The 27,982-nt window shown below is 49.8% G+C and overlaps 1 protein-coding gene across 1 annotated transcript in view; it reads left to right on the top strand.

The window, feature by feature from the left end:
* Positions 1-18,537, top strand: part of Antxrl (ANTXR like) — a 29,679-nt gene extending 11,142 nt beyond the window's left edge. Inside the window, exons 6-18 of the mRNA XM_037208710.1 lie at positions 1,062-1,141; positions 1,217-1,285; positions 1,644-1,724; positions 1,807-1,867; positions 7,700-7,798; positions 9,264-9,333; positions 9,893-9,983; positions 11,004-11,354; positions 12,484-12,522; positions 13,244-13,300; positions 13,624-13,755; positions 15,202-15,282; positions 18,112-18,537. Coding sequence (XP_037064605.1) covers positions 1,062-1,141; positions 1,217-1,285; positions 1,644-1,724; positions 1,807-1,867; positions 7,700-7,798; positions 9,264-9,333; positions 9,893-9,983; positions 11,004-11,354; positions 12,484-12,522; positions 13,244-13,300; positions 13,624-13,755; positions 15,202-15,282; positions 18,112-18,531 — 1,631 coding nt within the window. The 3' untranslated portion in view covers positions 18,532-18,537. The remainder of the gene's footprint in view (positions 1-1,061; positions 1,142-1,216; positions 1,286-1,643; positions 1,725-1,806; positions 1,868-7,699; positions 7,799-9,263; positions 9,334-9,892; positions 9,984-11,003; positions 11,355-12,483; positions 12,523-13,243; positions 13,301-13,623; positions 13,756-15,201; positions 15,283-18,111) is intronic.
* Positions 18,538-27,982: the final 9,445 nt, after the last annotated feature.

Raw genomic sequence — 27,982 nt, 5'->3', positions numbered from 1 at the left:
TGCTGGGAAATAAATAGAAGAAAACACAGGGCCTGAGCAGACTGAGGACCCTGTGCTGGAAACCAAGGCTTGGCTTCCCTCTGGCTGCTAAGTATTCGTTTCTACCTCTTGCTTTGTTTGGCCAGCTTCCTAAGCCCAGGAATCAACCATGCCCCGCCAAGACCTGTGTCCCTCTGAACTACAGGCTTTGTGGAATCCAGTGGGGGAATTCGATGAGAGGTCATGTCGTCCCGTGCCTAAGACTTTCTGCCATGGAGTCTTGTGGCCAGCAAGAAAGTAGTTAGTATGACAAAAACTTACATTTTATTATGCTGAGGGTCATCACACAAGGCGCATACTCTAAATTCCTAAGTCCTAAGCCTTTCTTCCTAAAACTCCTCACCTGTGTGATGTATCTTAGCTGAAGGTCTGGTATAGTCTCTAACAGAAGTCTCTGATTGAAGGGTCAGGATCCTGGGAGAAACTCCCCAGCCACTGGGCACATCAAGGTGGTATCTCTCCAGATGTATAGAACAGAACATTGCTCTTGGTCTCTGCTTATACACTGTCCAGTGGGCGTCATGGCTTCTAGGACTGTGTCTAGTTAGCTTGAGTGGGTGATGTCACCGGGTTCTGGTTCTCAGGCACAGCCCTGGGTGTAGTGGGGTTCCTGACTAAGCTATTCTTACATGTCTAAAAAGCATTTTTTACTACGCTCGTTGCTCACTGGGCATACTGTTCACAGTAAGATGTTCCTAATGTTGAGCCTGACGCTGGCCCCAGGCTCCACCTGACTCACTGGCCATCCTCATCAAGGAAGGCCCTCCTGCTTCTCCACCAGCCCAGGGCAGAGGTTCCATAGCCAGGGGATAAGAGGCCAGGCCTGCTAGTAGGGTCTCAGACCCCTCTGGTTCCTAAGCGATAGAATAGGTAGTGAGTAAGTCTTCTTGTCACTCTGTGAGACCAAGGAGTGAAGAGCAACCAACTTTAACGCAGTGGACAGTGCTGGGTGTGCAGCCTCACCCACCAGACATTCCAGAGTCTTGCCCTCCAAGCCCACCCACTTCTGGCTTCTTCTGCAGGCAACAGTGTCAACAGCGTGATTATTGCTCTGGCTGACAGGCCATTGATGATACACTCGTATAAGGAGACCTTGGAAGAGGTGAGGCCAGTCCACAAGTGTCAGCATTTGCCTCTGGCATCTGAAGCTTTATTTTCAGCATCTTCTTTCTTTTAGGCCAACAAAGCTCGGAGAATGGGAGCAACCGTTTACACAGTGGGTGTGCATGAGTACAACAAACAGCAGGTACTTCAGACCAGGTGACCAAGTGCCCGTGTATAGTCTACCAGAGCAAGATTGTAAAGACATCTTTACAATGCTAAGAAGGTGGTATTCTCATCTACCCAAGGTCCTGGGGGCTAGAACTAGCCCTGGCAAAAGGGTAGCTCACTTGGTTGAGTAAGCCAACCCCCTATGTAGAATGGGTGGGAGAACTTCCCATGCCTTAATTTTGGGCTTTCAGTGAAAGCCAGTGAGTGTTTGACCCCTTCCTGTCACCATGGCCTGAGGGCAACAGTCCCTGCCTCAAGTCTGGGAACCTGTTGCCTCATGCTTCTGGTTCCTGGCTCTGAGGTTCAAACCAGTTACTTTTCTCCCATCATAGATAATCGAGATCGCAGATAGCCCAAATAACAGTTTTGGGGTCGACAACGGGTTCCCTGCTCTGCAGGACATCATTGACATGGTAAGTGGGATGCGGAAGACTGGGGGACCCGGTCTGCCTTCTCCGAGACTTACTAGCCTGTCCATTTCCATCTCTCTCTCAGCTTGTTTCCAAGTCCTGTACTGAAGTACTATCCGTGGAGCCTTCCAAGGTGTGTGTAAAAGGTAAGAGCCAAAGGGTCACAGACCTGGGCAAGCGGTGTAACTCAAGAGAGTGTGCACTATAACACGAATTGCTATACAGTCTTTAAAAAAAACTGAGCCAGATATTGGGGTGAAAGCTGAAAGATCAGAGAAACAGAACAAGCCACAGCCAACCTCACCTCGACAACTCCTCAGCCAATCCTGTTTCCATGAATCCTCAGACTGAAAACCTCTGAGTCCTCCCTCATCCCTGAACGTCTCACGTGAACTGCTTTAGTTCCTGTCTCCTCATGCCTTATATACCGTTCTCCACACAGCCAAGTCACTTCCTAGAATTAAAGGTGTGTGTGCTTCCCAAGCAAGGACACAAGATCTCAAGTGCTGGGATTAAAGGCGTGTGCCATCATGCCTGGCTCTGTTTCCAGTGTGGCCTTGAACTCACAGAGATTCAGACAGATCTCTACCTCCCAAGTGATAGGATTAAGGGTGTGTGTGCCACCACTGTCTGGCCTCTATATCTAATTTAGTGACTGGCTCTGTCCTTTGATCTCCAGATAAGTTTATTAGGGTACACAATATATTGGGGTATATAATATATCACCACAGCGTACATTTGCATGAGTGTGTATGGCTGTGGTATTGTTTCTGAGTGCGGTTTGTATGGAGTGTACATCCAATAAATCATGCTTCCATGATATGTGTGGTACATGTGATAATATTGATCATCAACTTGGCAAGATCTAGAATTACCTAGAAGACAAACCTCTTAGCATGACTGTGAGGGAGTTTCTTGGCTGGGTTCATTGAAGTGGGAAAAACCACTCTAAGTATAGGCAGCACCATTCCCTGGCCTGAGGTCCCAAGATAAATAAATAAAAAGAAGAAAGGGAGCTGAGCACTGGCATTCACCTCTCTATTCTTTAGGACTGTGGATGCAATATGATCAAATGCCTCACGCTCCTGCCACCATGAACTTCTGTATGTGATGGACTGGACTCTTGAACTGCGAACTGAAATAAACCCTTTCAGTTTAGTGTGGCTTGTATTTTGCCACATCAACCAAAAAAATAACTAATACAGGAAACTGGTATCAGGATTGATATTGTTGCTAAATTCTGACTGTGTGGTTCTTAAACCTTTGAAAATAGCTTGCAGGAAAAATGTCCAAAAGGTTGGAACATCGACACAGAGAAGCCCAAGAATGCTCTAAGCAAAGCTTAGTGGGTCATTCTAGTGGACGTTTGGAAGACCAGTATGCCAAGAGAAACACAGCCTTTAAAGACTATCAATACCTGGGTAGAGGCCATTGACATCATATTATGGCTGGAAATTTGGCTGTATTGTGCTTGTGTCCTGAGAATTTCACTGAGGCTGAATCCAAACTTAAAGAACTATTTATTTGACAGAAGAAATCTCAAAACACAGTAACACTAAGAGTGACATGGTTATTGCTCACTGCTGACCAGATCTACAGCAAGAGAGATCCATGGGAGCAAAAAGGATATGAAAAATGTGCTATTTGACTGGAGCAAAGGAGCGAATTTTAAGGTTGTGAACAAGGCTGGTACTGAGAAAGCACCTGCAGTTATTTCAAATCCTCAATGTCTTTAAAGAGAAACCCCCTGCCCAGAACAAGGGCACTAGGAAAGGTGCCCTGAGGGCAAGATCCCTACCTATTAAACTGGTCCATCCTGTGAAAATGCAAATTTATTTGAAAAGAAAGAGCCTGAACTCGGAAGGGATTTCCAGTTCAAAAGTACCGTTCTAGGAAAGTGTTTTCTCAGATTCAGAAACCAAGACATATAAATGCCACTCTAGCTTTGTCGCATCCCAAACCAATGTCATTGACAATGTCACTCATGTGGTACTGGCTTTGTAGACACACAAGATGCAAGAGTGAGGGGTAATGGAGTCTTGTGAGGGCTCTTTGGGCCACCCAATGTGTAGCAGGCTCAGAGCACTAGAGAGGAGAGACCCTAAGAGACCTTTGCTCAAAGCTGTCCAAGTGAAGCCAGTGCTGCAGTGGACCCCAGCATGCTGGAGATACTGGAACCATGGAGCATCCACTGAAGGAAGCCGCAGGCATGCTGTGGAGCTGGCCAAAGAGAGGCTATATGTGCTGAAGGAATCAGGACCAGGAGGGCAGGGCTACACAAGCCCTTTCAACCCAGTGGCTCCAATATGTGCTGCGCCATGCTGAACTTCCATGATGGTCTGTACCCTGGAACTGGGATTCAGCATAAGCCCTTCTTTCTTAAGCTGCTGTAATGAGACATTTTGTTACAGTAATGAGAAAGGTAGTTAACATGTATACTCCTGCGTGAGGGTGATGGGTGATCTGTGCACACGTGTTTCTATGTAGAAATGTGGGTGGACAGGAAATTTGGATTGTGTGTGTATGTTATGTGTTTATGACATACGTGGTATGTGTGTGGGTATATATGATGGATGAATGTGTAAGTGTGATCTTTTGTGTAGTATATGTATGGAAAACTGAGCTGGAGTAGTTTGTATAAAGGACATGTTCTGTGTATGCTGTGTATGTTTTGTAGGTCGAGCATCTTCATGTAATACTTCTGTGGTAAGGTATGTATGTATGTATGTATGTATATATGTATGTATGTCTTGTCTCTGCTACATGAGAGAGTTTTGGGAGAATATTAAGGGAAGGAGGGCACATGTGTGGTTTAATATGTGGGGAAGTGAATATTTATGGTATCTGTGTGGTATAGATGTGTTTGTGATCTGTCTGGTAGAGATGTCTTGTGTAAGTATGCTTTTGATGGATGTGTGTGAGAGTGTGTGCATGGTATATGTAATATGTTATGGGTTGTGGGGGGGCTGTGGAGGGAGTGGTTCAATAGGCATGGGAGGAGAACATCTGATATATGATGTGCTATGCATGTTGGGTGTTCTGTGTTGTGATGTATTGTGGTATAGAAGGGTATATAATGTGCATGTACCACATTCTGTATTTCTATGATATGTGCTACATGTCTGAGTTTTTTTTTTTTTTTTTTTTTTTTTTTTTTTTTTTTTGGTTTTTCGAGACAGGGTTTCTCTGTGTAGCTTTGCGCCTTTCCTGGGACTCACTTGGTAGCCCAGGCTGGCCTCGAACTCACAGAGATCCACCTGGCTCTGCCTCCCGAGTGCTGGGATTAAAGGCGTGCGCCACCACCGCCCGGCTTATGTCTGAGTTTTAATGTGGCATGTGGTATCTAGTATGTATTTATGAGATTTATGGCATGTATTTATGCTATCTGCTATATAAGAATCCTATGTGTGTACAACTGTGAGTGTGGAATAAATCATGTGTGCTGCTTTGTATAGGGTATGGAATATGTCCATTTGTGATTATTTATGTGGTATTAAAGAACTTGAAGTTTGTGTGTGTGTGTGTGTGTGTGTGTGTGTGTTGTGTGCTATGGGTGATTAAGTATGTTGTATTGCTAAAGGGCACATGGTGTTTATGTGCTTGTGTTTTAAGGTTATATATGCAGTATGCCTGTATATGCAGTATGTAATATGCATTATATGTGTATAGTACATAGTGTATATAGTATGTGCATAGTGTGTATGTATATGTGCCTATGAAGGTACTGTGTGTATGTGGGGTATATGTGGGATATGAGCATCCATGGAGTGACTATGCTTTGGCACTAGTATGATGTACATTTGGAAGGTACATGCTGTAATGACATTGTGATATATGTACAGATACTACCTATTTATCTCAAAATAAAATGTATCATTATAAGGCTAGGAAGAAGGTATTTCTTTAAACTCTCAAGAAAACCCTAAAAAATGGAATGGAGCCACCAATACATTCAGAGCACCTTGGCTTTGCTAGAGCAACCAGGAGCATCTGGGGTAGAAATTCCTATGGAGTTTCCACTTCGGCAAAATGGGGGCAGTGGCAAGGTGATCATATCAACGAGTGAAAACAAACCACTGGGCACAGTGGGCATCTACGTTGCTCCTGGAAGCAAGAGGAAATACCCATGCCTGGCAAAGACATCCACAAAGAGAGCCAAGCTTACTTCACCCCAGCATTGCCGTGGCCAACACCTGACCTCCAGGCCTAGAACTGACAAGGATAACCTCTGTCCATCCCAAGGTCCCTGCATCAGTGTGCCAAGGACACACGTGTGCTTGCTTCTAGAGGAAGGATGTCTTTCTTTGTCAGTACCTGCATGCAGACTTGGTCCCATGGAGCTGTGATTTGTACCCTGCAGAAGAGAGAGATGCAGGAAGCCCTGAGTCTCCTTTTCCACTGTGGACAGCTCAGTTCTTCATATGCCTTCCAGCTCGGGCAGCTGAGTCCTGACCTCCATATTCCTCAATGAGAGCCCAAGGCTCCAGGTTTGAGAAGACAGGACTATGCTTGCTTGTGAGCTGTGCCACCCTCAGCACTGATCTGAGGCAGAGTGCCACATGTGTGGGAGCTCCAGTACCCAGAAATAAGCTGGGAGATGCAGAAACAATGGATGGTGTGGGAACAAGTGCAGCATCTAGAGGCTCAGAGGTGTTAAGGACAGAAGCTACCCTGGTATTTCCATCCCAGTCTTTGGCTCTGGGCTGCCCCTGCCCCTCCCCATGTTGTGGCAGAGTGAGGGGTCTGCTGTGCTGAAGGATGAAGGGAGAGAGACCTCTATGGAGTTTCTCTATGGAGCTTCTGAGATTTAAAATAAAAATAAAAATCAGCCCAGCAGTGCAGCCTGCTTGGCTGTCTCTGACTGTCCCAGAACACTCAGGCCTTGGTGTCTGGGCAGCTGTGACAATCCCCAGGTGACAACATCCCCGGGCTGTCACTCTCTCCTCCCTGCAGCTGAACCAGGCGGCAGGTGCCTCCAGATACCTGCTCAGCCACTGAGCTGTTAAACTGCTGGCCATCTTGTGGAGGCCACCACATGAGAATACCTGTCACTTCCAGGGAAACCCAAGGCAGGGGCCTAGACGACGAGTGAAACAGAACTGGCTGCTTGCATGAGGTGGCACTGTGTCGACCTGAGTGCTATGCAGCCTGGAGAGGGTCCTTGAGAAGGAGGGTCCTTGATCAACTACCCTGAGGCATCTGAAATACATGGGAGACAGAAATGAGTGGGCCCTGGCCCCCAAGGCAAATGAGGAAAATGTAGAGGAATCCTGCCTATGGAGTCACTCACCAGTCACCCTCTCTGTGCTCTTTTCATATGGTGTCAGTGTCAGGGAGCTCTTCACTGACGTTAGGAAGACCTTGCTAAACCCCAGAGTGATGGACAAGGTGGATGAAGAAGGATGTGTTGACCTCGGGACCTGTATCTGAGAGGGGCCATCTCCTTCAAGGGACTCTCTTGGGTGGGTCAGGGACCAGATCTCTTCCCTATGCCCTAGCCCTTGTTCTTGGGGTCTCTATTAGCACACCATAAAACACATGAAAGAATTGATATTCTCCATGCTCAATGGTACCTCAGGCATCAAGTAGAGAGCTGGTCCCTAACCCTGGGCAGAGAAGGCCCTGTCTATGCTACAGTGCCCATGTGGATTAAGAAGTTCATGAGGTCTCCAAGCAGGAAGGTTTCAGCTGAGTTGGCCTAGCTTGGGACAGAGCTGGGACTTTGGACTAGTTGGGTCAGAGATCACAGTAGGACTTCTAACTGGGAAAGGCCCCTTCCAACTATATTAGAATGGATAGTCAGTGGCACCAGATGAGGATTTTCCCTACAAAGTCCCACAGATGTTGGTTCGGACACTGATGCTCTTTCATAAGGGCCCCCGAGAATTCCTTACAGGGTAGTCCTTCATGAAAGGTGAGACCAGAGAGAACGTGGCACCCAAGTCCTCCACTCCAACATTTAAATGTTCTTCTTGCAGACTCCTACAAAGTAAACATTAGCGGACATGGGTTTGACAATGCGAAAGCACTGAGCCAAGTTCTTTGCAGATTCACATTCAGTGACTCCAGAATCGTCGGTAAGTGGTCCCTTGGTATCTCTGAAGTACACATTACCACACAGAATCATTTCTCTAAGCCAGCCATGTTTTCTGCTCTTGCTGACCACGTCCAGTGGACACTGGGGAGCTAAAGGCAGCATGGACCAATGGAAAAAGGACCGAGAGGCATGCCTAGCCCCACCACCCTTTATACAAACATGGCGGAAGAATAAACCCCCGGCTCCAAAAGGCATCTGAAGGCTGGCAAATACTGGCCTGTCCTCACTCCAGCATGGTTTAGCCTTCCTGGGGGTCGACTACCAGAACCTGGTGTCTGCAGTGGGACAGGGCAGCAGCCTCCAGACTGAGCCTGGAAGATGACCAGAAACTCTTTCTGGACAGCCATTCATCAGAGCACACAGAGGGGAGACCAAGGATTGGGGTATTGGAAGCCTAGCCAGTGGGGATACAGCTCGGCTCTTGGCTTTTTGTCCCCAGCTCAGTGGACTGGGCAGAGAATGTGTTAGGATTAGCAGCTTCTGTCACTGCTACAGAATTCTCCTCAGGCTCCCAAAGAAGGAAAAGAAAAATCTCTATCCCCTTATGAGCCTTCTCCAGCTCTGTAAACAGCACATCTATCCACCCACCCACTTCCTGGGTCTAAACCTGGCCACCATTCTTGATCCTCTTATCCTGTTCCTGAACACAGTCCACCAGCACTCCATGTTGCCTTTATCTGGAGCCTCCACAGCCCCTGACAGGTACATCGCACTAGCCGAAACGCCCGAACTTCTTCCCAGAGCCCACACTTCCAGACTCACTCCTTTTAACAACTGACGAGCTCCATTGGCCTCTCACTTAGGCCAGAGCCCCCAGGCCTAAGACCACCTCCTGGCTGCTCCTAGCTCAGCCATCAGCAGCTCACACAGAACCAGTGTCAATGGACATGGTTCACCAAACACAGACGCACCAGGAATTGAACAGGGTTGAAGGGTCTTTAAACTTAAGAGTTTGTGTCTATGGTTAGTAGTTCACAACCCACACACTGTAGCTCCCTGGCACTCTCACCACTGAGTAACTAAATTCCAGGCAAGGCATCATTTCACATGTAAATACCGATTTCGTTAAACCAGAATTCCTATCTCTAAAAGAAGGGACACATCATAGTCACTGAGCGTCTGTCCTTCCCCACCCCTCTGGCTGCTCACCATGTCACAGCACATACCTTGTCCTCTGTGTCTTGGTTGGTTTTTTTTTGTTGTTGTTGTTTTTGTTTTTGTTTTGCTCTCTTCCTCTCAATCCCCAACAAATGAGCCCTGGGGTACAGGAGCCCTTGCTGTGTGTACCTGCTGGGTACCAGGTGGGCAGAGTTGGGACTCAGCAGGTGTCCTTGAACAAAGAGGCAGGGGGAGTAGGCAGTCATGGACCAGTGGCAGCTCTCAGACAGAGGGTGACCGCGGAGGAAGGACACCCCAACTGATAATCCCGTGTCGTTTTTTTTTAGACGAAGCCCCCATTGACAAGAGTGAGAACACTATATCCTGTCCTGGACCAAAGATACTGCATACTGGCGAGTACGTGTCCCTTGTGGGAGGCCTTAGGCATGCTCTGGTGGTCGCTGTGTATCAGAGGACGTGTCCCTTGCCTGAAGCCTTAGTGGGGAGTCCCACAGTTGGTGTTTACCAGCTTGTGGAGAATCTGGGGTGTGCCCTTGCTGTACAGCACCTGTCTGCCTGGATGTGGGTTCCATTTCCCTTCTGCATGCCTCTGTTAGTACCCCTGGCGGTATTCAGGAATACATAGTACCCAGGCACTGCTGAGGGCAGAATGGAAAAGATGATGGGGTCGAGGGTTCAAACCTGTGTTTGAATACCTCCCTGATTCCTGAGTTCATGGCCATTATGGCCATGTGACATGAGTTCCTCTTACGGCCTATCATTCCTAGACACCATCACTGCAGAGGTTGACTCTTTATACTTTGGGGAGTAAAGTTTCTCTACCCACCTCTTCACTACAGGGAGTCCTATGCTAGAATTTCAGCATCATTACCCTGGGGATTGATGTGTGCAACACTTTTAGCAAACTGCGTCTCCAGGGCTCTTTCCATCATCTAGTCTCTTTTCTGTGTATCAGGGAAGTCTTTCTTGAAGTCAGTCTGAACAACGGCCTCTCCTTCATTGGGAACAAACTCATCATAACTGGTAACAGCTGTGGGGGTACTGAGGTAAGAGCCAAGGGTGATGCCGAGCCACCTAGAGCTTAAATGATGGTCACAAAAGGCCTGCCACACAAGTAGCAGTTTCTTGAGGAGCCACCTGGCTTTGCCAGACACTGTCTAGAACATGTAGGGCACATGACAGCTCCACATGAATGTGCCAAGCCCAGGAACACAGAGTTTCTACCAGCAGCAGTCAAAGATGTGTGCCAGTGAATCAGATTCCCAGTAGCTAATATGGACCCAAATCTACTCGGGCCTCACCCCCTCTCCTTGCCCCAAACCTGCTTGGTGACTGCTGTCACTTACCATGTCCTCAGTTTGCCCTCTCCTCTATATTCCTGGCTGCCCCTCTGTGGGCTTACAATCACCTGCAGGGCATGCTCTCCTGATGTGGTGGTGGCGAGCTGTCAATCATCACCTGCAGGGCATCCTCTCTGCTCTCCTGCTGTGGTGGGAGCCCTGTCTGGAATGTGAAGCCCTCAGCTCAGCCAGGGCCCCTGAGGAGGAAAGTGCTTCTCCTCGACAGGCAGCTTTTCAGCTCCACCTCCAAGCACCTGAGACCGACCAGTGCAGTGTGACTAGGGGGTAGGCCCAGGAGACGGATCCTTGTGTCCACTTGTGACAACTCTTGAGTTCCTCTCAAGATTCAGAGGGAGGAGGGGTGAGCTTCTCAGACAGAGCTGAGAGACACAGAGATCAGCCATAGAAGGTAGACCCACATCTCCTGGCCCTACACCCCTTCAGTGGCCCAGCAGCCTGACCATCTCCTGGAGATCACCTATAGCCTAGTGCACTGTCAGCCGAGGCCACAGTGAGAACTGGTAGCCTCAGACCATGGAAGGCCCTGAGTCACCCTCTTCTAGCTTTGGGGCTGAGAAAGGTTGGCTGCTCTCTGAGGACCAGCCTGGGCCACTAACCCTGCTGTGGCCCCTTGTGTCTAGGCAAGCCGGGTGGAGAGAATGCGTGTACAGATAAGAAGCAAGGGGTGGGCCCAGGGGAAGAAGCCACTGTTGCTATCTGCCACAGGGAGACGCATTCAGCGGCAGCAGGAGCGGTTCCATACCCAGCCAGCTGCAGCAGGAAGACCCCGGCCTGGTCCCAGTTGACACAAAGCAAGCCGACCCAAAGCAAGCCAACCCAAAGCAAGCTGACCCAAAACAAGCCAACACAAACGACACAAAGCAAGCCGACACCAAGGACACAAAGCAAGTCAACACAAACGACACAAAACAAGCTGCCGTCCCGGTCTCCAGGGCCATCAACAAGCCGGCAAAAGACAGCCCCGACTTCGACTGGAACTTGCTTATCTTAATCCCGGTCTTGCTGGTGGCTGTCCTGCTGCTGCTGTGCTGCTCTTGGAAGTGGTGCCGCAGGAAGGTTAAGTCCCCTACCCACCCCTCCCCCTTGCCCTGGCTCCTCCACACATGCCCTCTCTCCAAGGAATACTGTCTTGGGGCAATACTATAATCCAGCCTGCTGGCAATTTCTCATCTGTTCTAAGGTCCTCAAATCATCCAGGAGAGACACAAACTCTTAAGTTTAAATATCCAAGCCCTAGACCAGCCTGGGTTCCGAGAATTCTCCAGCTTAGTTGACCCAGGAATTCAGTCTGAGATGCTTGCGCTGTAAGCTAAGGCTGGCCCTGGAGAGAGGCTATCTCAGCACCCTTAGACCGGTGCCATCTTGTATCAGCTACACACCTACAGGCCTCATGTGGCCAAGTCTCAGGGGTGCCCCTGTATGTCAGGACAGGATCCCCCATGTAGTCCCAGTGGCCCCATCCACAGGACGAAGCCTATCAGGCATGATTAGTAACCACTAAGGCAGCGCTCCCTTTGACATCAGCCCCTTTCCTGACCCCAGGATATCACACAGCCCCATCCTGGGCTGCAGAAGCAGGGCGAAGCAGCAGAGCTACCCCGCCTCACTGGGGGTTGCAGTTACTGTTCTGGCTTCCGGGTGAAACGCACCCACCCAGAGACGTAGCCAGGGATTGGCTAAAGCAGAGCAGGATCCAAGGATGACACTGGCAATCCTGGGACAGTGTGGGAGAAGGCGGAAGAGCTGGGGAGCTGGGATGGAAGGAACCCTCCAGGGAGCTGGAGGAGGAAGTAGTGGCCCTGAGACACAGCTCCTCCCAGGGGTGCAGTGAGCAGGCAGAGGGTGAGAAGGCCCTAGAGGGGGTATGGGAAGACTGAAGGACAGTGAGCTTCTACCAAGGGGAAGGAGGAGTGTGGGTTCCCCTGCGGCTGGGCTCTGACAGGTGTGCAGTGCTCCAGCTGTGGGCCTCTAGGGACCAGAACCTTGGTTTCGGGTGGTCTCCTGATGGGGCTGCCTGGGGCCAGGTAGAGCCTCCTGGACACAGCACCACAGCACCGGACACCCACATAGGCATCCCCAGGCCATGTTGTCTCCCTGCTCCAAGCCGGGGTACCCTCTGCCTGCAGGGCCAAGGCAGAGCCCACTCTAAACACCCCAGCCCACGTCTGTCTGTTTCACGTTCCAGCCTAAGAAGCCGCCGCCACCTGCACCACCGTCGGAGAAGGTGAGTGGTGTAGGGGAAGAGGGTGACACTGTCACACTAACCTTCAAGAGGCATCATGAAGCCTGAGCTCAGAATCCCTCACTACTTTGGCAGTGAATAGGGGGAATGCAGATCCAGGATGATATGGGAAAGCCATGGGACTCAAAATAACGTCACCCAGGCAACACCATTACCAGACTCCCAGCATTTCCCGATCATCAGGGCTTGGTGGCCCTGCTCCAGTGCGTACAGCTGTCCATTGCTTTCAGTGGATCCCATAGGCCTCTCTGTTGAATGCCAAGGATGCAAACCAGGTCTTAGTGTAGGAGCTGCATGCATCAGATCCAGGTCTCCATCTTCAGGTTCAGAGGCTTTGGGCTTCTCTACACCTGTCTCCATCATCTGCTGCAAGGGCCAAGAGCTCCCCTGAGGTCAGTCCAGGAAGTCCAAGGCCGGGGAAGGCAGAGGATATCCTAACTGACCTTGAGCTATGAGGGGTGTCTCCAGCTGAGCACAGGGACCAGATGACCAAACAATTGTGCCTTCTTTGGAGTCAGAACCAGAAGGGGTAATGAAAGGCTGGAGCAGGCAGAGACTGGACCTGGGCCTGTGTTGAGGTGGGACCAGCTCTCCTCTCCATGAGGGACAGTGCTAGGTGCAGAGTAGCCCCGGGAGCCTGCCGCTGTAAGGACAGAACCCGATGGAAGGGACTACCACCTGACATTTCCCATTCTCTGCACAGCCTTCAGGCCAGGCTTCTGCTGTCAAGAGTGGCCTCGAGAGAACCAAGAGTACAGAAGTGAGCTGCTGGCCTTTGGGGAAGCTCAGCATCTGCAAACCAGCGGGGCTTTGGTTATTCTTCCCATGGATGACCTCCCCAGGGTGTGGGTTACAGTCAGTCTCCCATTCATCTGGGGAAGCTCAGCATCTGCAAACCAGCGGGGCTTTGGTTATTCTTCCCATGGATGACCTCCCCAGGGTGTGGGTTACAGTCAGTCTCCCATTCACTCCGCAACATTTGCTGACTGCCCCCCCACCCCCAACGCATGTCTATGCAAGAGACAGCGTGCCCCTGTTCAAGAAGCTGTGAGCAAGACACAGACCAACTCTTTTCACTTCCAGGAGCCAGAAGAAGAGGAGCGGCCCCCTCCTTCCACATCCCCACCTGCTCCTCACGCCCATCCTCCTCCAGCTGTCAACCCAAACCCTACTGTGATCGTTGCCTGCTGTGGCTGTGGAAACAGAAGGGTGCAGGTGACTGGGGCTGGGCAAGCTGTGACCCTAGGCTCAGCTAGGGAAGGCAGGCACAGTCGGTCATCACTACAGAGGTCTGAGTGTGGCAGGGATACAGGACATGTATCACTTTATGTCCGAGGACGCCTGAATCCCTGTCTTTCTCCCATGGCTAGAGGAGAACGGCACACAGGAGGGTTCTCCAAGTGCTTGCACCCCTCTTTTGCAGTTTACAGGTTCCTGGACATGGCCATTGTGCCCTGTCTTGACAGTCTCTGGTTCCCATGTCATTGTCTCAGCCCCAAAATGGCTTTGCTGTCACATTTAGTCTGTGGATAAATGAGCCAAGATGGACGGGGTGTATCTTGCAAAGTCAGAAACAACAAAAACAGAAAAGACCAGTCATGAGCTACCATCTGTCCACCATGAGAACTGATCAAGTGCCAGTGACCCTGGCCAGCCCGGGCCAAGTGTCTTCATAGACAAGTAGAAGAGTTGATCCAGCAGTCCTGACGCCCACTGAGATGGGCAAAGAGTTACAAGATGAAGGTAGTTGACATGGAGGTCAAACTTGTTATGTGGAGTTGAGCCCCAGAGACGAACAGTCTGTCATTCATCTGAAGCCCCTCCTCCCAGGAGGTCCAGGTCACTCCCAGGAAGGGGGAAGACAGGCAGCAGCCCCAGGCCCCAGTATGGAGACCCTACGAGAAGAGTGTAAGGAGGAAAGAGCCCCCAGTTCCCCCCCCCCCAGCTTGGAGCCATCCTCCATGCCCTGCCTCTGTCTGTGGCGGTCCCATTGCTTCCTCCTGAGCTCTTCTAAATCTTCTGCAGTCGCCAGTGTCCTCTGAGAGCCACGCCTGCCCATTCCCTGCCTGAGGACTACAAAGAAAGCAACACCGGTCTCCAGAGAGGAAAATGGCCACTGCCATTGATCTGGCCTCCGCCACCCACTCCATAGAGCCCACGGGCTCTGAGCTGCAGGGCTGAGACTATCAGTTTCACTACAGTTAGGCCCAGGGTCCTTCTGGCCTCCCCACCTTCCTTTCCCCGGGCCCATGGCAGCTGGCCCTGATGGAGACTTGGGTGTCTTGCCTGCCTGTCCTGTGTGGCCCAAGTTCTGGCTTTTCCCCTCTTTCCAGGCCTTTTACCCAGAACCTTCACAAAACCCATAGCTCCCCTGGAGGCCTCTGCTTGCCACCACACACCCCTCAAACTTCTGGACTTCTCCAGAGGGACTGACAATTCTTCCCACTCAAAACACTGTTTTGTCCCAGATTGTTCTAAATTCTGTGTGCTCCACAGCGACCACTAGGGACATCCAAGTCGTTAGACTGGTCCCTCTTAGGAGAGGATTGGTTTTGTCTTCTTGTGTCCATGTTGACAGAGTTCTAGGTAGTGTGAACCTCGGTGTCTTTGGAGGACAGCTCCCGTGCCCTCTGCTTGCTCATGGTCACATCTGCTTTTCAGGGAAGCCTGGACACATGCTACAACTACTTTCAGCCAAGCTGCCACCAGATGCCATTGATGTGGTGTCATCCCAAGGTCCAGGTGAGCCAGACACAGGGAAACTCTAAGGCACAGAGCAGCTTTATGTTTTAAACTCCCAGTGTCCTGACTCCACAGTTTCATCCGAGCCATGCACTGAGAAGGGTGGGTTTTAGCTGGGACTGCTCCCTTCGGGGTTTACTATGAATAAGTGTCAATGTGGGGCCTGAAGTCCCTCGCAGGGACTTAGAAAATTGAGTGTAGCTCCCTTCAAGGTACAAAGTAAGATGTCCACTGCTACACCCTCTGCAGGAACAGATAAAGGTGCCATCCGGGAACTGTTTAGAGCAGGGATTCAGGAGGGCTTCGGCGGGGACCTGAAGCTTCCTGGGGGACAATCAGCCTGCAGCACTCAGCGTGTGTAGGTAGAACCAAACACTAGCCCAGCTCACTTGGCAAGTTCAGGCAGGCTCCTGCATGAAGGCACTCTGGGATGCTCCCCCGGGCTGGTCTTCTGTCTGAGCAGGAACCCACTTCAGAACATCCTGGGGACTTAACCTTAGCCTAGCAGCAGGGAGTGGAGGCAGCAGTCAGGGACCCTGCTCACGTCATGTCCCACTACAGGCCACTTGTCATGTCCCACCACAGGCCACTTGTCATGTCCCACTACATGCCATTTGAGTGCTCCATGCCACCCTTCCGGAAGGCCCCGTCAGGCAAAGCCTCACCCAGGCAACAAAAGCAATAGAGACAAGATCCTGGGTGTGCCTCTCCTTCCCACCCCCCGGCCACCCAGGGGAAAGGCTGTTTCTAAGCTCCTGATCCTGGGTGGTTATGGCATGCAGGCATGAGGACTCAAAGAGGGTCTCGGAAGCTAATAAACCTGTGCAGAGGCCCTGATCTTGAACTGGGGAGGGACTGCTTCCTAGAACCTCATCTAGTAGCTTATTTGTTCCCATTAGTTCATTGTGCCTCAACTGATCATAACCCATGAGATTATTTAGAAGTTTCACTTTACCACAAACCTGGGCATTTTTGCAGCAGAAGTAAGTGGTTTTGTTTGCTTTGGACCTTCACAAAATGAATGTCTGCGCCATGGCCTTCAACTTCATTGGCACCATCTCCTTCATAAATACACACAAACTCCAGGCCAGTTTGTGATCCTTGAGCCACTGAAGTCTGAGCTCTCTTCAGTCTGGGCTCTATCTCTGTGCCTGTTAAGCTGATGGGAAAGAGGTTCAGTGTGGGACCCCTGGCCCTGTCCTCCTGAACAGAGTGTCTACAACAACGACAGGATGTCCCCAAGCCCACTCATCTTTCCATGCTCACCCCCAACCCCAGGAGCTGCTTGGAGCCTGGGCCTCATTTCATTCCCACAGCTGCCTCAGAGAAACTGTAACTTCCGCATAGACAGACATGGTCTAAGGACTTCCCATAAGCGAATGATTAACCAAACCAACAACTCTACTGTTGGAAGGAAAGTCAGGACCCTCAAAGTCAAGAAACCTTTCAATAGTCATGGTCAGGAGCCAGTCAGCACAGCACCCTCCAGCCCAGCTCCAGATGTTTTGTTGTGTGTGTGCCTCTTTCTCTGTCCTGCTGTCTTCACAGTTGTGGAAACTGAGGCACTGGCATTTAGTTTGGGGCTCAGCGTGGCGAGGTTGTTGAGTGGTACAGCCAGGTTGTAAACCGATCCTTCTGTATCCCGGCTCTGTCCCAAGTATCATGGCGTCAGGGTGATCAGTGGAAACATTTGGACAGGACATCTTATAGTATAAAGTGTGATATATGCAAAGTGTTTGTGAATATTCATATCTCGTGGGACTCAAAGTGACTGCTTAATGCCCAACATTTAGAATGTTCTTTTTTGTTCTTGAAGTTCACAAATAAGCAAGATATGAAAGAGCCCAATTATTTACAGACCCATGTAAACAAACCAAAATGGAAATAAGAATTTCCACAGCATCTTAACTATGCAGAGGAAGCAAAATAATTAGACCTGTAAAGCCAAGAGTGAAATCGCCAGAAACAATCATGAGGTCCTTTGAGGTAGGTCCTTGCAGACATACTTCACAGAAACCAGAAAGATGCTTGTGATAATACCAGAAAAGGTTTGTAGAAAGCCATTCACAGGTCTGAGGCAGATGCCAGGTTCTTTAAGACAACTTGTTTAAAACAGCTAAGGTAAAAGAGACTTTTCTGATACCAACCTAATCAACAATCAGAGAAACTCTCCAAAAATAATGATTCACTTGGGAACACTGGGGCATTGCAATGAGGATCCCACATTCCAGAGCAGGCTGTGTGCACATTAAAAGAATAAAGGGAAACTTTAAAGGCAAAAATTAGAAGGTTCACACAAGTGACTTTGAGACAATAACCTTCGACCATAAGGAATCATAAAAGAATATTAAAGGATCTAGAACAAATGTGCCAATGGCACCAGCCCACACCTTTGATCATCAATGAGTGGATGTCCTTGCAGACGCTTTTTTGTAAGGGATTTAAAAGGCAATGTATCTTTAGGCATCTGGGCTATGGGTTGCTATGGAGTTACTGTGTATGCACAGCCATTGATGTGTGAACTTTGTAGTGATCTTTGGGCAGTGTGGTCCTAGCTGTGTTTTATGGTAGTTTTTCTTTATGAATGATATTTCCTCCTTCATAAGTAATCAGCTTTCCTTGTTTGAATCTTGGTTTATATTAGGACTTGACACAAGTGACTCCATGTTGATTATGATTTGATTTGATTCAAAGGAGCATCCACAAGGCCAGCACTGCTGGTTGAATCCTGATGTGTCCTGACTCTACCACCTGAAGTCAGACAATGTCAGCCTTCTGGCCCAAGTCCAACGACATCTCTGTGAACTTGTGTTTTTCTCCTTCCTTCAGGGTCGATGCGCCAACTTCACTGTCGTGAATCCCGGCTGCTCACCGGCCTCCTGCAGCCCAAAGATTTGCCTCAGTCCCAATAGAAACTGTTTCCATCTCACACAAGCACCGTGCACCTCAAGGCTTGTCCTTCAACCCAATGGGGAGTGTTTCAGCATCCCACAGGCATCCTGTAGCTCAAAGATCTGCCTGGGAAACAGCAGAGAATGTCTCCCTGTTACACAGACTCTGTGCTCAAAGATGTGCCTACCAAATCAGAAGTACTACACTATCAACTATCCACAGTCCCCATGCCCAACTGGGTGTACCGGGTCTCCCTCCAGGATGCTACCTCTGCTCACTCCCCACACCCGCCAATCTGTAGAATCCCTTTGTCACACCCACCCTCGTCGCCCATCCTCTAAAGGACAAAATTTCTAAGTTTAAGAGGCTTTTGTTTATTGCATTGGACACGTGGACCAGGTCTTAGATTGTAGTGAGAGAGCTCTGGTTTGCTGCTAATCAGCACGCTCCATATCTAGAAAGATGCTCACCATCTGAGGTGAGATTATACTGCAGGTACCAGGCAAAGCCCTCTGGTCCCACTTCCTACAAGTCTGTCTTCATCTATCTGCAAAGGCTGGGACAAATGGGATCATCCTCGAAGGTCTCTGTGAAATTGCCCCTCCCAATCCTTAAATGCCCTCCTGAGTTCTATTTCCCTAGGCTTTTGCAAAGAGGAGTACTTGAACTTTTCATCTGGATTACATGTTCCCGGTTTCCATTTCCTACATCCTTGAATTTTGAATGTGTCCTAGGAAGAAATAAATCCCCTTCTGGAAGCAAGACTTCTCTTTCTAGATATCCCATGTACCCCCCACATCCAAGAGAGCCTCCAAACTGTACTGGATCAGGCAAACCTCACCTGTGTGTCCTTTGAATCAGGCTTCAACAGAGCTGAGTATTACAGTGTTAAGCCACCCAATACGTGCACCATGTCTATGTGATCCTGAAGGGAACAGGTAGGTACACCAGCGTGATGACCCAACAAGGAGCCCCAGGGTCCTCTGGACACTCCCCAGGGAGGCCATGACACAGGCTATCCAGTTGTCCCGAATCTTGATAGTTAATTAAATGGCAGCCTTCTACACTCCACATTTCCCTGAAGGTTATACTCAGGCATTGTAGTTGAATTTCGCTAACACAAATACAGGAGGAAATATGTCACACCTTGGCTTGTAAGTGGTATTGATTGAGTCAGTGGATAATGATGGTTGTACCATCCTCCTTGTTTCCAAAACTAAAGCTGTCCTGGAATGCCTTATGCTGTGTGCAGGGATTTTTGTGGGTGTTTTCTTTGTTGTATGAGTTTGACCTCCAGAGTACTCACTCAGGGGGTTCCTGTTTCTTCTCTCCACCCCAGCTTTTCTGTCTTGTGCTGCCCTTGACTATCACAGCTTGGACTGTGTACCTGGGTCCCATCTTTTACCTAGATGGGACCTGAGCCTCTCCCACCCTTCAGGTCCTCTCCTGTTTCTGGCAGCTGTTTTCTACTGTCAATCAAACGTCTCCTCTGGGAAGAGTAAGGGCAAACTGGAATAGAGGTCGCTGGTGACAAGGTGTGAACTCAGGTACCCATGACCCTCTCCCATTGCCAAAGACCTGCGCTGCATCAAGATTGGGACGGTCCAGTGGGAGCACAGCAGGCTGGGTTGGGCCTTAGTGGCCAGGCCTGTGGCCCAGGGTTCTGTCACTACCCTGTGGGGCCCCACCCTTAGCAGTCAGAGGTCAGTCACTTTGTGTCAAAGTGGTACAGCTAGAGTCTCCAGAGTGCAGAGGTGGCCTTGGTTTATAGGACGCCCTTTCTCAATGCTTGACCCTCAGCCTGGAAGCTAGGGGATGTCATAGCAGAACCTAGGGGTGTCTGTCCACCTAGCTGTGTCCTTAGTCTGCCTGTCTGTCTGAGGCACCACCAGTGAGTCGGGGTATCCTCAGCAGCGTTTTGTGAGGTTGGCTATTGCCTCCCTCTCACCGGAGGAAATGACCTCCGCTCTGAGCATTTATGAGTGCTTTCCTGAGGTCTTGTTATAGTCTTCAAGTGGAAGGACCAAGAGTCAGTGCAGAGAAGTTACCCGCAAGTGCATCCTGGGGACTTTGCCCTGGCCCCCAAGGGTAGAGGACTCTCCCCGGGTTGTACTGCTCAGCACCTCCTCATTGCTCTGTATAATCTCTCATCCCGGACTCCTGTTTGGGCTCCTTGAAGCCAGGAGTGTCCCTCACACCCCCAGCAGTGACAGTGTAGGGTCTCTCTACAAGCACACTGCACACGTATACCTTCACACTCAACGGGAGCTTCACACAAAGCCGAGGTCCCGGTGCTGTGGCTCTACCCCTTCCTCGCTGCACCATGATTGGCCCAGGATGGAGAGGTCTTCATGGGAACTCGTACATATGGTATCTATTTAAAAGCCCCCTTCCCCTCCCCCTGCCCTCCCTTCCCTCTCCCTCCTCTTCTGTCTCCTCCCCTCCTTCCCCTCCCTTTTTCTTTCTCCCACCCCTTCATCCTGTTCTCTACTTCACATTCCAAGCAGACAATAGTGAGGTGTTTGCCATGTTTATTGGTTAGGATTCTCCAGAGAAGCACAAGTGTGAATCCGCATAGGCTATGTACCGAAGACAGCAGTAATACTAACCGGACTGGCCCACAAGATTACAGAGAGGAAAAGTCCTGTGTCTGCGCTGGGGAGGAGAGAGGGAACAGGAGTTCAGCCAGCTCACAATGGGCTCTGAATGTGTCCTGTCCCCCTAAACTACAGTGTGGCATGAGGCCATAGAGGGGGACTGGGTCCCGAGAGCAGGGCCCCATCAATGGGACTCAGGCCTAAGGGTCCATCTGTCAAATGAGAACACAGTCAGAGGCCCTACCAGGAGCTACAGAACTGAGTCACCAGACACTAGTCTGTCTCAGCCCTAGTCTTCACCCTCCCAGTAGGGTGGACAGTAAGTTCCTGTTGTTTGTAAGCCACACTGTTTATGGTAGTTCAGTATAGCTACCAGAATGATCAGACCCGATGGAAACCAGCGGGCCTGGGGCGCCCACCCTCCATCTTCCAGAGCTGAAGCTTCTAAAAGGTGGCAGTGTCTCTGAATAGTGGCGTGGTACAGGGAAAGAAGGGAGGCAGAATTTAAGGATTGCAGAGAGCTCATCTACATTTTAGCTAAGGAGTGACCAGGCCCAGAGACCCAGCCCCACTGGGCTGAAACTGAACTGAAGTATCCATGCAGGCTGGACACTGGGTGACATGAGGGCAGCCATGACAGCTGGCTGCTGACTTCTGCCATAAGACTTTTGCCCAACACTGGAGGAGGAGGGTCCCCACATGAGAAGTATCTCAAATTACGAAGGACTCTATTTCTATCTTGAATCTCTTGGGTGAAACAGAAAGCTTGCTAAAACTCCACCAGTCACGTCAGAATGCACCCCCAGCCCACAGGTGTATATCGCCCCTGTCAAGCTGGAGGATGCCCACGGGAATGGGGGTTGTTTTAAGGATGTGGCCACAGACTGAGCAGGCACCCCCAAGTGGTCTTCAACGTGGTGAGGAACCTGCCCCAGGGTCTCCCCAGAGTGAGGCCTGCTGCTCCCACACACTTCATTCCTGTTCCTTCCCACCCAACTTTCCTAGCCCCACACCTGCCTGCCGCCTCCATCCTACGCCCTGGGCCTCCATGAGTAGGGCTGGGAGCAGGCAGTGGCGGAGCCTGGGAGAGTTCCACCCGTTCTGTTCGAGAAACAGGGAAGGGAGAAGGACACGGGCTCCCATCTCCCACTAAGATGACATCTGTAATTGATGCCCACTGGCAAAGGAAAAATCACTTTTCTTTGGTGAAGTCTCACAATGTGTATTAACATACTTTGGGGCAGGCCACATGCCCAGGAGTACTTGGCAAATGAAAAGCATAGTGAAAAGTACTTTTGTACTTGGTATCTATATGGTATCATTTTGCTTTGTTTGGCATATTTTTTATCTTATTGGTCTTTTGCTTGTTTGTTTTTATTTCTGGTGTGTGTGTGTGTGTGTGTGTGTGTGTGTGTGTGTATACGCGCGTGCATGTGTATGTGTGCTTTGGGGGGTTTTGTCTTGTCTGTTTAAGGAAACAGAGGGGAAAAGAAGCATGAAGTTGATTGGGTAAGGAAGTGGGGAGGATCTGGTAAGAATTGGAGGAGGGGAAAACATAATGAAAAATACATTGTATGAAAAAATTTCAATTAAAAACAGAAGAAGAAACGTGGGTCTGTGGTGTCAACAGCATCGTTGCTGCCCTGGCTTTGTGAGCCGCCTTGACTGAGTACCTCAGACCAGTACGTGATAGCAGCGCTTTCTCTGGGAGCCAGACACCTCAGACCAGCTTTCTGTCACATGACAAACGCATGACGTCACAGTGGCAGGTCAGGCCAGGCGGCAAGGTTGTAATAGGAGGCATATTGTCCCTTGGTCAGATGAGGGAGTAGTGACCCTGTGACAGTTTGGGGATGACAAAGAGACCAAGGCTAGAAGGTTGAGATTCAGCTCAGGGGCCTGGAATTAACTTGGGCGTCTCAAACTCAGAGCTGAAATTTCTGCTTGTGACTAAAACTCCTCAACTTTCTTCCCTGTTTGCTGTTGTCTGAGGATGGGTTGAGCACCTCAAGAAGGCTAAATCTGTGGTGCTGTGCCCCGGGGATAGAGGGGACTGAGGATAACCTGTCTACGCCACACTCCTGCCTAGGCAACCTCACCCCTTCTTCCTTCTTTCTGAGGCCTGAGGAGTGAGGGTGAGGGAGCCAGTGTTAATGCTACACTATTCCAGAAGGTGGCGCTCAGAGCTTACATTTGTCCACCAAGCCGCTCTCCAAATTCCAGGGAGGGACTACAATGCAGACTTACGTTCCATCTTTTAGCTGGTTTTGTACTGCATTTCTAATGGTGGGAATTACTTCCTCCTTTCTACGTTCACAGTGCATCCCAAGCCACACAGCCCCCAACCAAACACACACATCCTACTCTGAACAGCAGACTCACAACCGGGAGCCTCCAGCCCTGGGCCAGCCAGTCAGCTCCATCCTCTCCATGGGGCTGACAGATTGGAGCTCTGGACCCTACACGATCCAGTGTCCATCAAAGAGGCCTGCCCCTCCCTTCCTCCCAGCATCTTTCATCTCTTTCTGGTCCAGGAGACCGGGACACTTGGCTCACACACCCTGCCTCCCAAAGTCGGATGGTATTCGCGGTACGGCAACGCCTGTGACAACCCATCCCGTGTGGTGGTCTTGAGCTATTCCTTGTGTTATCTTCTCCCCACAGGTCTTGAACCTGGCCATCTGCTAAACACACAGCTCAGATATTCGCTTACCAGCTCCATGGAACCTTCCAGTTTGTACAATCTTTAGAGACGTCCTTCCATCCCATACTTTATTTTGTTTTATTTTCTTTTATTTATTAGTTTATTTCATTTTATTAGTTTATTATTATTTTATTAGATTATTTTAACCCTCAACCACACCTGCATTTTCTCTCCAGTGCCACCCCTGAGCCAGGCTCATGGCTCAGTTTTATTCCAACACCCTACATGTTTCTGATTTTTCCTCAACCACGCCTTCCTCATCTCTGTCGACCTGGACTCACTATGTAGCCCAGGCTACCTCAATCCCATGATAACCCTCCTGTCTCAGCTTCCCAAGCCACCATACTTGTCTCTGACCCCTTTTCTTGGGTCCTCTTTAAGGTTAAAACTCCGGATCCAGGTGGATGGGATGTAGTGGGTAGCCATTCCAGCTTTGACTTAGAAGTTTCAACCTCCATTAAGGGTTTGGTGAAGGTCAGGGTTCTCTTTCAGCCCTGCCTTGTAGGTGTGACCATTACCGAAGCCTCAATGGGGGTTGGAACTTCCAGGTCAAAGCTGGAATGGCTACTCACTACAATGGAGGCAATTGTTTGCCTTTTCTGTGCCTGTTCTGGGCTACTGAAGACAATATCGAGGAGTGGGGGCACCCACAGAGATGTTTGCCTACCAACCGCTCACATAGGCTCATGCTTATCCACTTAGCCAAAGGCTCTATGCTGAGTGCAACTCACCAACGCAAAATTTAGCTAAAAGGGAGAGATCAGTTTTCCAAGTGTCAGAAAATGTGTAAGAAATATTATAATGAAAGAAACTGGAAGTCAAATTATTGAATGATTGTTTAAAGAATTAAGACAAGGGCTGGAGAGATGGCTCAGAGGTTAAGAACACTGACTGTTCTTCCAGAGGTCCTGAGTTCAATTCCCAGCAACCACATGGTGGCTCACGACCATCTGCAATGAGATCTGGCTCCCTCTTCTGTCCTGCAGGGATACATACTAACAGAACACTGTATACATAATAAATAAATCTTAAAAAAAAAAAAAAAGAATTAAGCCAGGTATGGTGGTGCACACCTGTAAACCCAGCACTCAGGAAGCAGAGGCAGGAGGACCTTTGTGAGTTCCAGGCCAGCATGGTCTGCATAGTGAGTTCCAGGACAGCCAGGGCTATGTAGAGAGATCCTGCCCCAGAAAATAAAAATAGAAAAGGACAGGGCTTCTGCCTAAAGGGATAAAATGCTTCCTGTCAGACTTTAGAGTTGGAATCTGCACCCCTGCAAGCCAAAGCTAGGGAAAATTAACCTTGTCCCAATCCTAAATTCCTAAAACACAACCAAAAACCTCATCCCCTGCCCAGGGCATAGCTCAGGGGGCCTCCTGCTGTGGACTCTGTGGGAATCACTGCTCTGAGTCTGCAGTGAACAAGGACATTATTACAGCTAGCTCATTGCAGCTGATAGTTTGACAGTTGCAGCAAAACTCCTTCTAGAGACACCCAGGGTTCTCTGGGAAAGCCTTCCTGCAGAAGAGGATCCAGGAGGGGAGATTCCTCTGCATCTCCACAAGGAGAGTCAAGAAACAAAATCCAAGAAGCCAAGAGGTTAAAATCTAGTGCCAGTCATACACTAGTATAGTGTTCAGATTTTTTCTCCTGCTTATAGGTAGGCATGCTGGTTACAGAATTATGCTTGCTCCAATAAACAAATTGTAATACATTTAAAGAAGTGAGGAGATAAGAAGCCAAGAAAAGAGAGGACAGAACGGTCTGGAAAAGGCAGAGTTTGAAAAAGAATGAAAGCAACGTTTTGAAAGCAAATTGACTAAGACACTCAACGTGGCTAGATGGAGCCGGAAAGAGGGAGAGCTGATATGTGCAGCCCTGGGAGCTGACTTTGCCTCTGGAGGAAAGCGGCATCTGGGGAGCAGATGAGAGACTTCATCCACTCTCAGTTGTAGATGTAACCAACCGTCTTATTAAATAAGAAACACAGAAACAATGTAAAAGAGAAAGCCAAGAGGTCAGAGCTCAGAGCTAAATCTCACCCTTCCTTCTGCTGTCCCAGCTTCGCGAAAAGAGACCTACTTCCTGTCGGTTAGTTTTTTTTAAAGTATGTTGTTCTGCCTTCTCATTGGTTGTAAACCCAAACACATGACTGCCTCGTCACCGTCTGAATGTACAGCCCCCTAGGTCTTAAAGGTATATGTCTCCAATGCTGACTGTATCCCTGAACACACAGAGATCTTGTGGGATTAAAGGCGTGTGCCACCACCGCCACACTCTTGCTATGGCTCTAATAGCTCTGACCCTGAACACACAGAGATCTTATGGGATTAAAGGCGTGTGCCACCACCGCCACACTCTTGCTATGGCTCTAATAGCTCTGACCCCCAGACAACTTTATTTATTAACATACAATCAAAATAATATTTCAGTACAATTAGATTACCACCACACTCAGTGGTCAGAGGCGACAGACAGGAAGATGCCCAAGCAGAACACAAACCCACAAGCTGTGTGTACTGCCTTGTTGGGCAGAGCAAACAGTGGAAAAACCCAAAGTGATGCCTGCTATGATGAGAAGACCCAGAGAGGTTAGATCCCAGGAGGCCTGGGGTGGGGGGATGCTGAAGGACATGCTGAGCAGAGGCCAAAAAGTGCCCCACTGATGCTGCGGATGCCGTTCCTGGGCCCCAAGTGGGTTTATGTTCTGGGACCACGTAGGTGTTCCCTCAAATGTGATGTGCTGGGCCACGCATCTCTAACCAGCACTAGGGCTGGGCAGCTTTGTTTACACCACATTCTAACCTCTGCCACTTAACCCTCTGCAGCCTGATGTTCCTTATCTCTTTTAAACTACAGTCGTATCATTTAAACTACAGTCATATTGTGTTTGGCAGACCATCTAAGCACTCTGAGCCAGGCCCTCACAAAGAACACATTGTTACCAGCGCCCTGTTACCTTCTTACCAGCGCCCTGCATTTCCCACCCGTGGGGTGGGACCGGGAGTACAGCTGAGTGCTCATCATCTCAGATAGCCTTTGTTAGTCTGTGAGCCCCACCCAGGCCCAAACTCCACCTGCTTCTTCCTGCCCACTTCTCGGCCATTTTCAACTGCAGCAGGCCACTCCCTTTCCAACTGCAAGCTTGTGCAGGCCTCTCCCTCCTCTGCTGGACGCTAACGTGAATGGTAATGAGCTCTGGGCACAGGCTTCATCTCTACCCTCACACATGCCCTGACCCTTCGCATGCACGCACGCACGCACGCACGCACGCACGCACGCACGCTTCATCCGCACACAAGCACTATGCCAAGGCCTCCTTTGGCCCCCGTCCCCACAGCCAGTTCCTACAACACCGCATGACCCAGTGGAGAAATCTTTTTTCTGAACCGCCTTTCCCAGCACTCCGGGTCCCAGGCTAAACAGACTTCCTGCCCTTCACTCAAACTGAATCCCGTGCTTGCCTCTATGCCAGCCAGCGGTTCTCAACCTGTGGGTCACAGCCCCCTTGGCAAACCTCTAGCTCCAGAAATATTTACATTATGATTCATAACAGCAGCAGAATTATAGGTATGAAGCAGCAACAAAAATAATTTTATGGTTGGGGGTCACAGTAGCATGATGAACTGTGTGTATTAACGGGTCACAGCACTAGGAAGGTTGAGAACCACTGCTCTATTCTTTCACCTCCGGTGTGCAGGGCTATTCATGCTCATGGGAAAAGCCTGTACCATGTACTCAGTTCAGTGTCTAGAAAGCGTCACTCTGAACTTTGAGACATGGGTGGCATGGAGAGTAGGATCTGGGGACCCACAGCACTCAGCTGGACTAGGATCTGGGTTTGCTGAGCCCTGCTCTCCCCCTACCTGCCCCCACCCCCAGGTCCTAGGCAAGTTTCTGCCATCGTTTTCTGGAGCGATCCCTCCCAGGGCCCGCCTAAGTGATGGGAAACACACAGTACAGTGATTTCCTCTATGAAGACCCTATCCAGTGCACTTCAAAGTTCTGTGGATTCCAACACTCAGTGAAGGAGGAATGTGGGCACACAGTGGGTAGATAAGGGGGTGCTGTATTGTGCCAGAGGCACATGGTGACATGAAGCTTTAATAGATGATACATGGATGGAATATGGTTGAGCCCAGAAGTCCCTGGGCTGGCATTTCATCCAAGTACCCTCTACCTATCTCAGTCACCTCTACTGCCAGACTTTGGCCAGGCTCTTCTGTTTCCAGAATCACTGGCTCCAGAAACTCACATGGATGTCCCTGGATGGAAGCCTCTCAAAGCACACAAGCATGAGTATGCACCAACCCTAAAAAGCGCAGGGGAATCCAAGCTTCCAAAGGCCTGGAATGGGTCCTCCACCACCCTGTGGTGCAGAGGCAGCTGCAGCCTTCTTTGGTGGCATCTCACAGAGCTGTTGCTCAGTGGCTCTCCTGTTTTCCCAGTAGCTGCCTTCCTAGGGCACAGTTGCCCCCTCCCCCTTGCCTGCCAGCCCGGGTCCATC

This window comes from Peromyscus leucopus, chromosome 9 (assembly GCF_004664715.2).
Source record: "Peromyscus leucopus breed LL Stock chromosome 9, UCI_PerLeu_2.1, whole genome shotgun sequence".
Taxonomy (NCBI): Eukaryota; Metazoa; Chordata; class Mammalia; order Rodentia; family Cricetidae; genus Peromyscus; species Peromyscus leucopus.
This window is presented reverse-complemented; position numbering and strand designations above follow the sequence as displayed.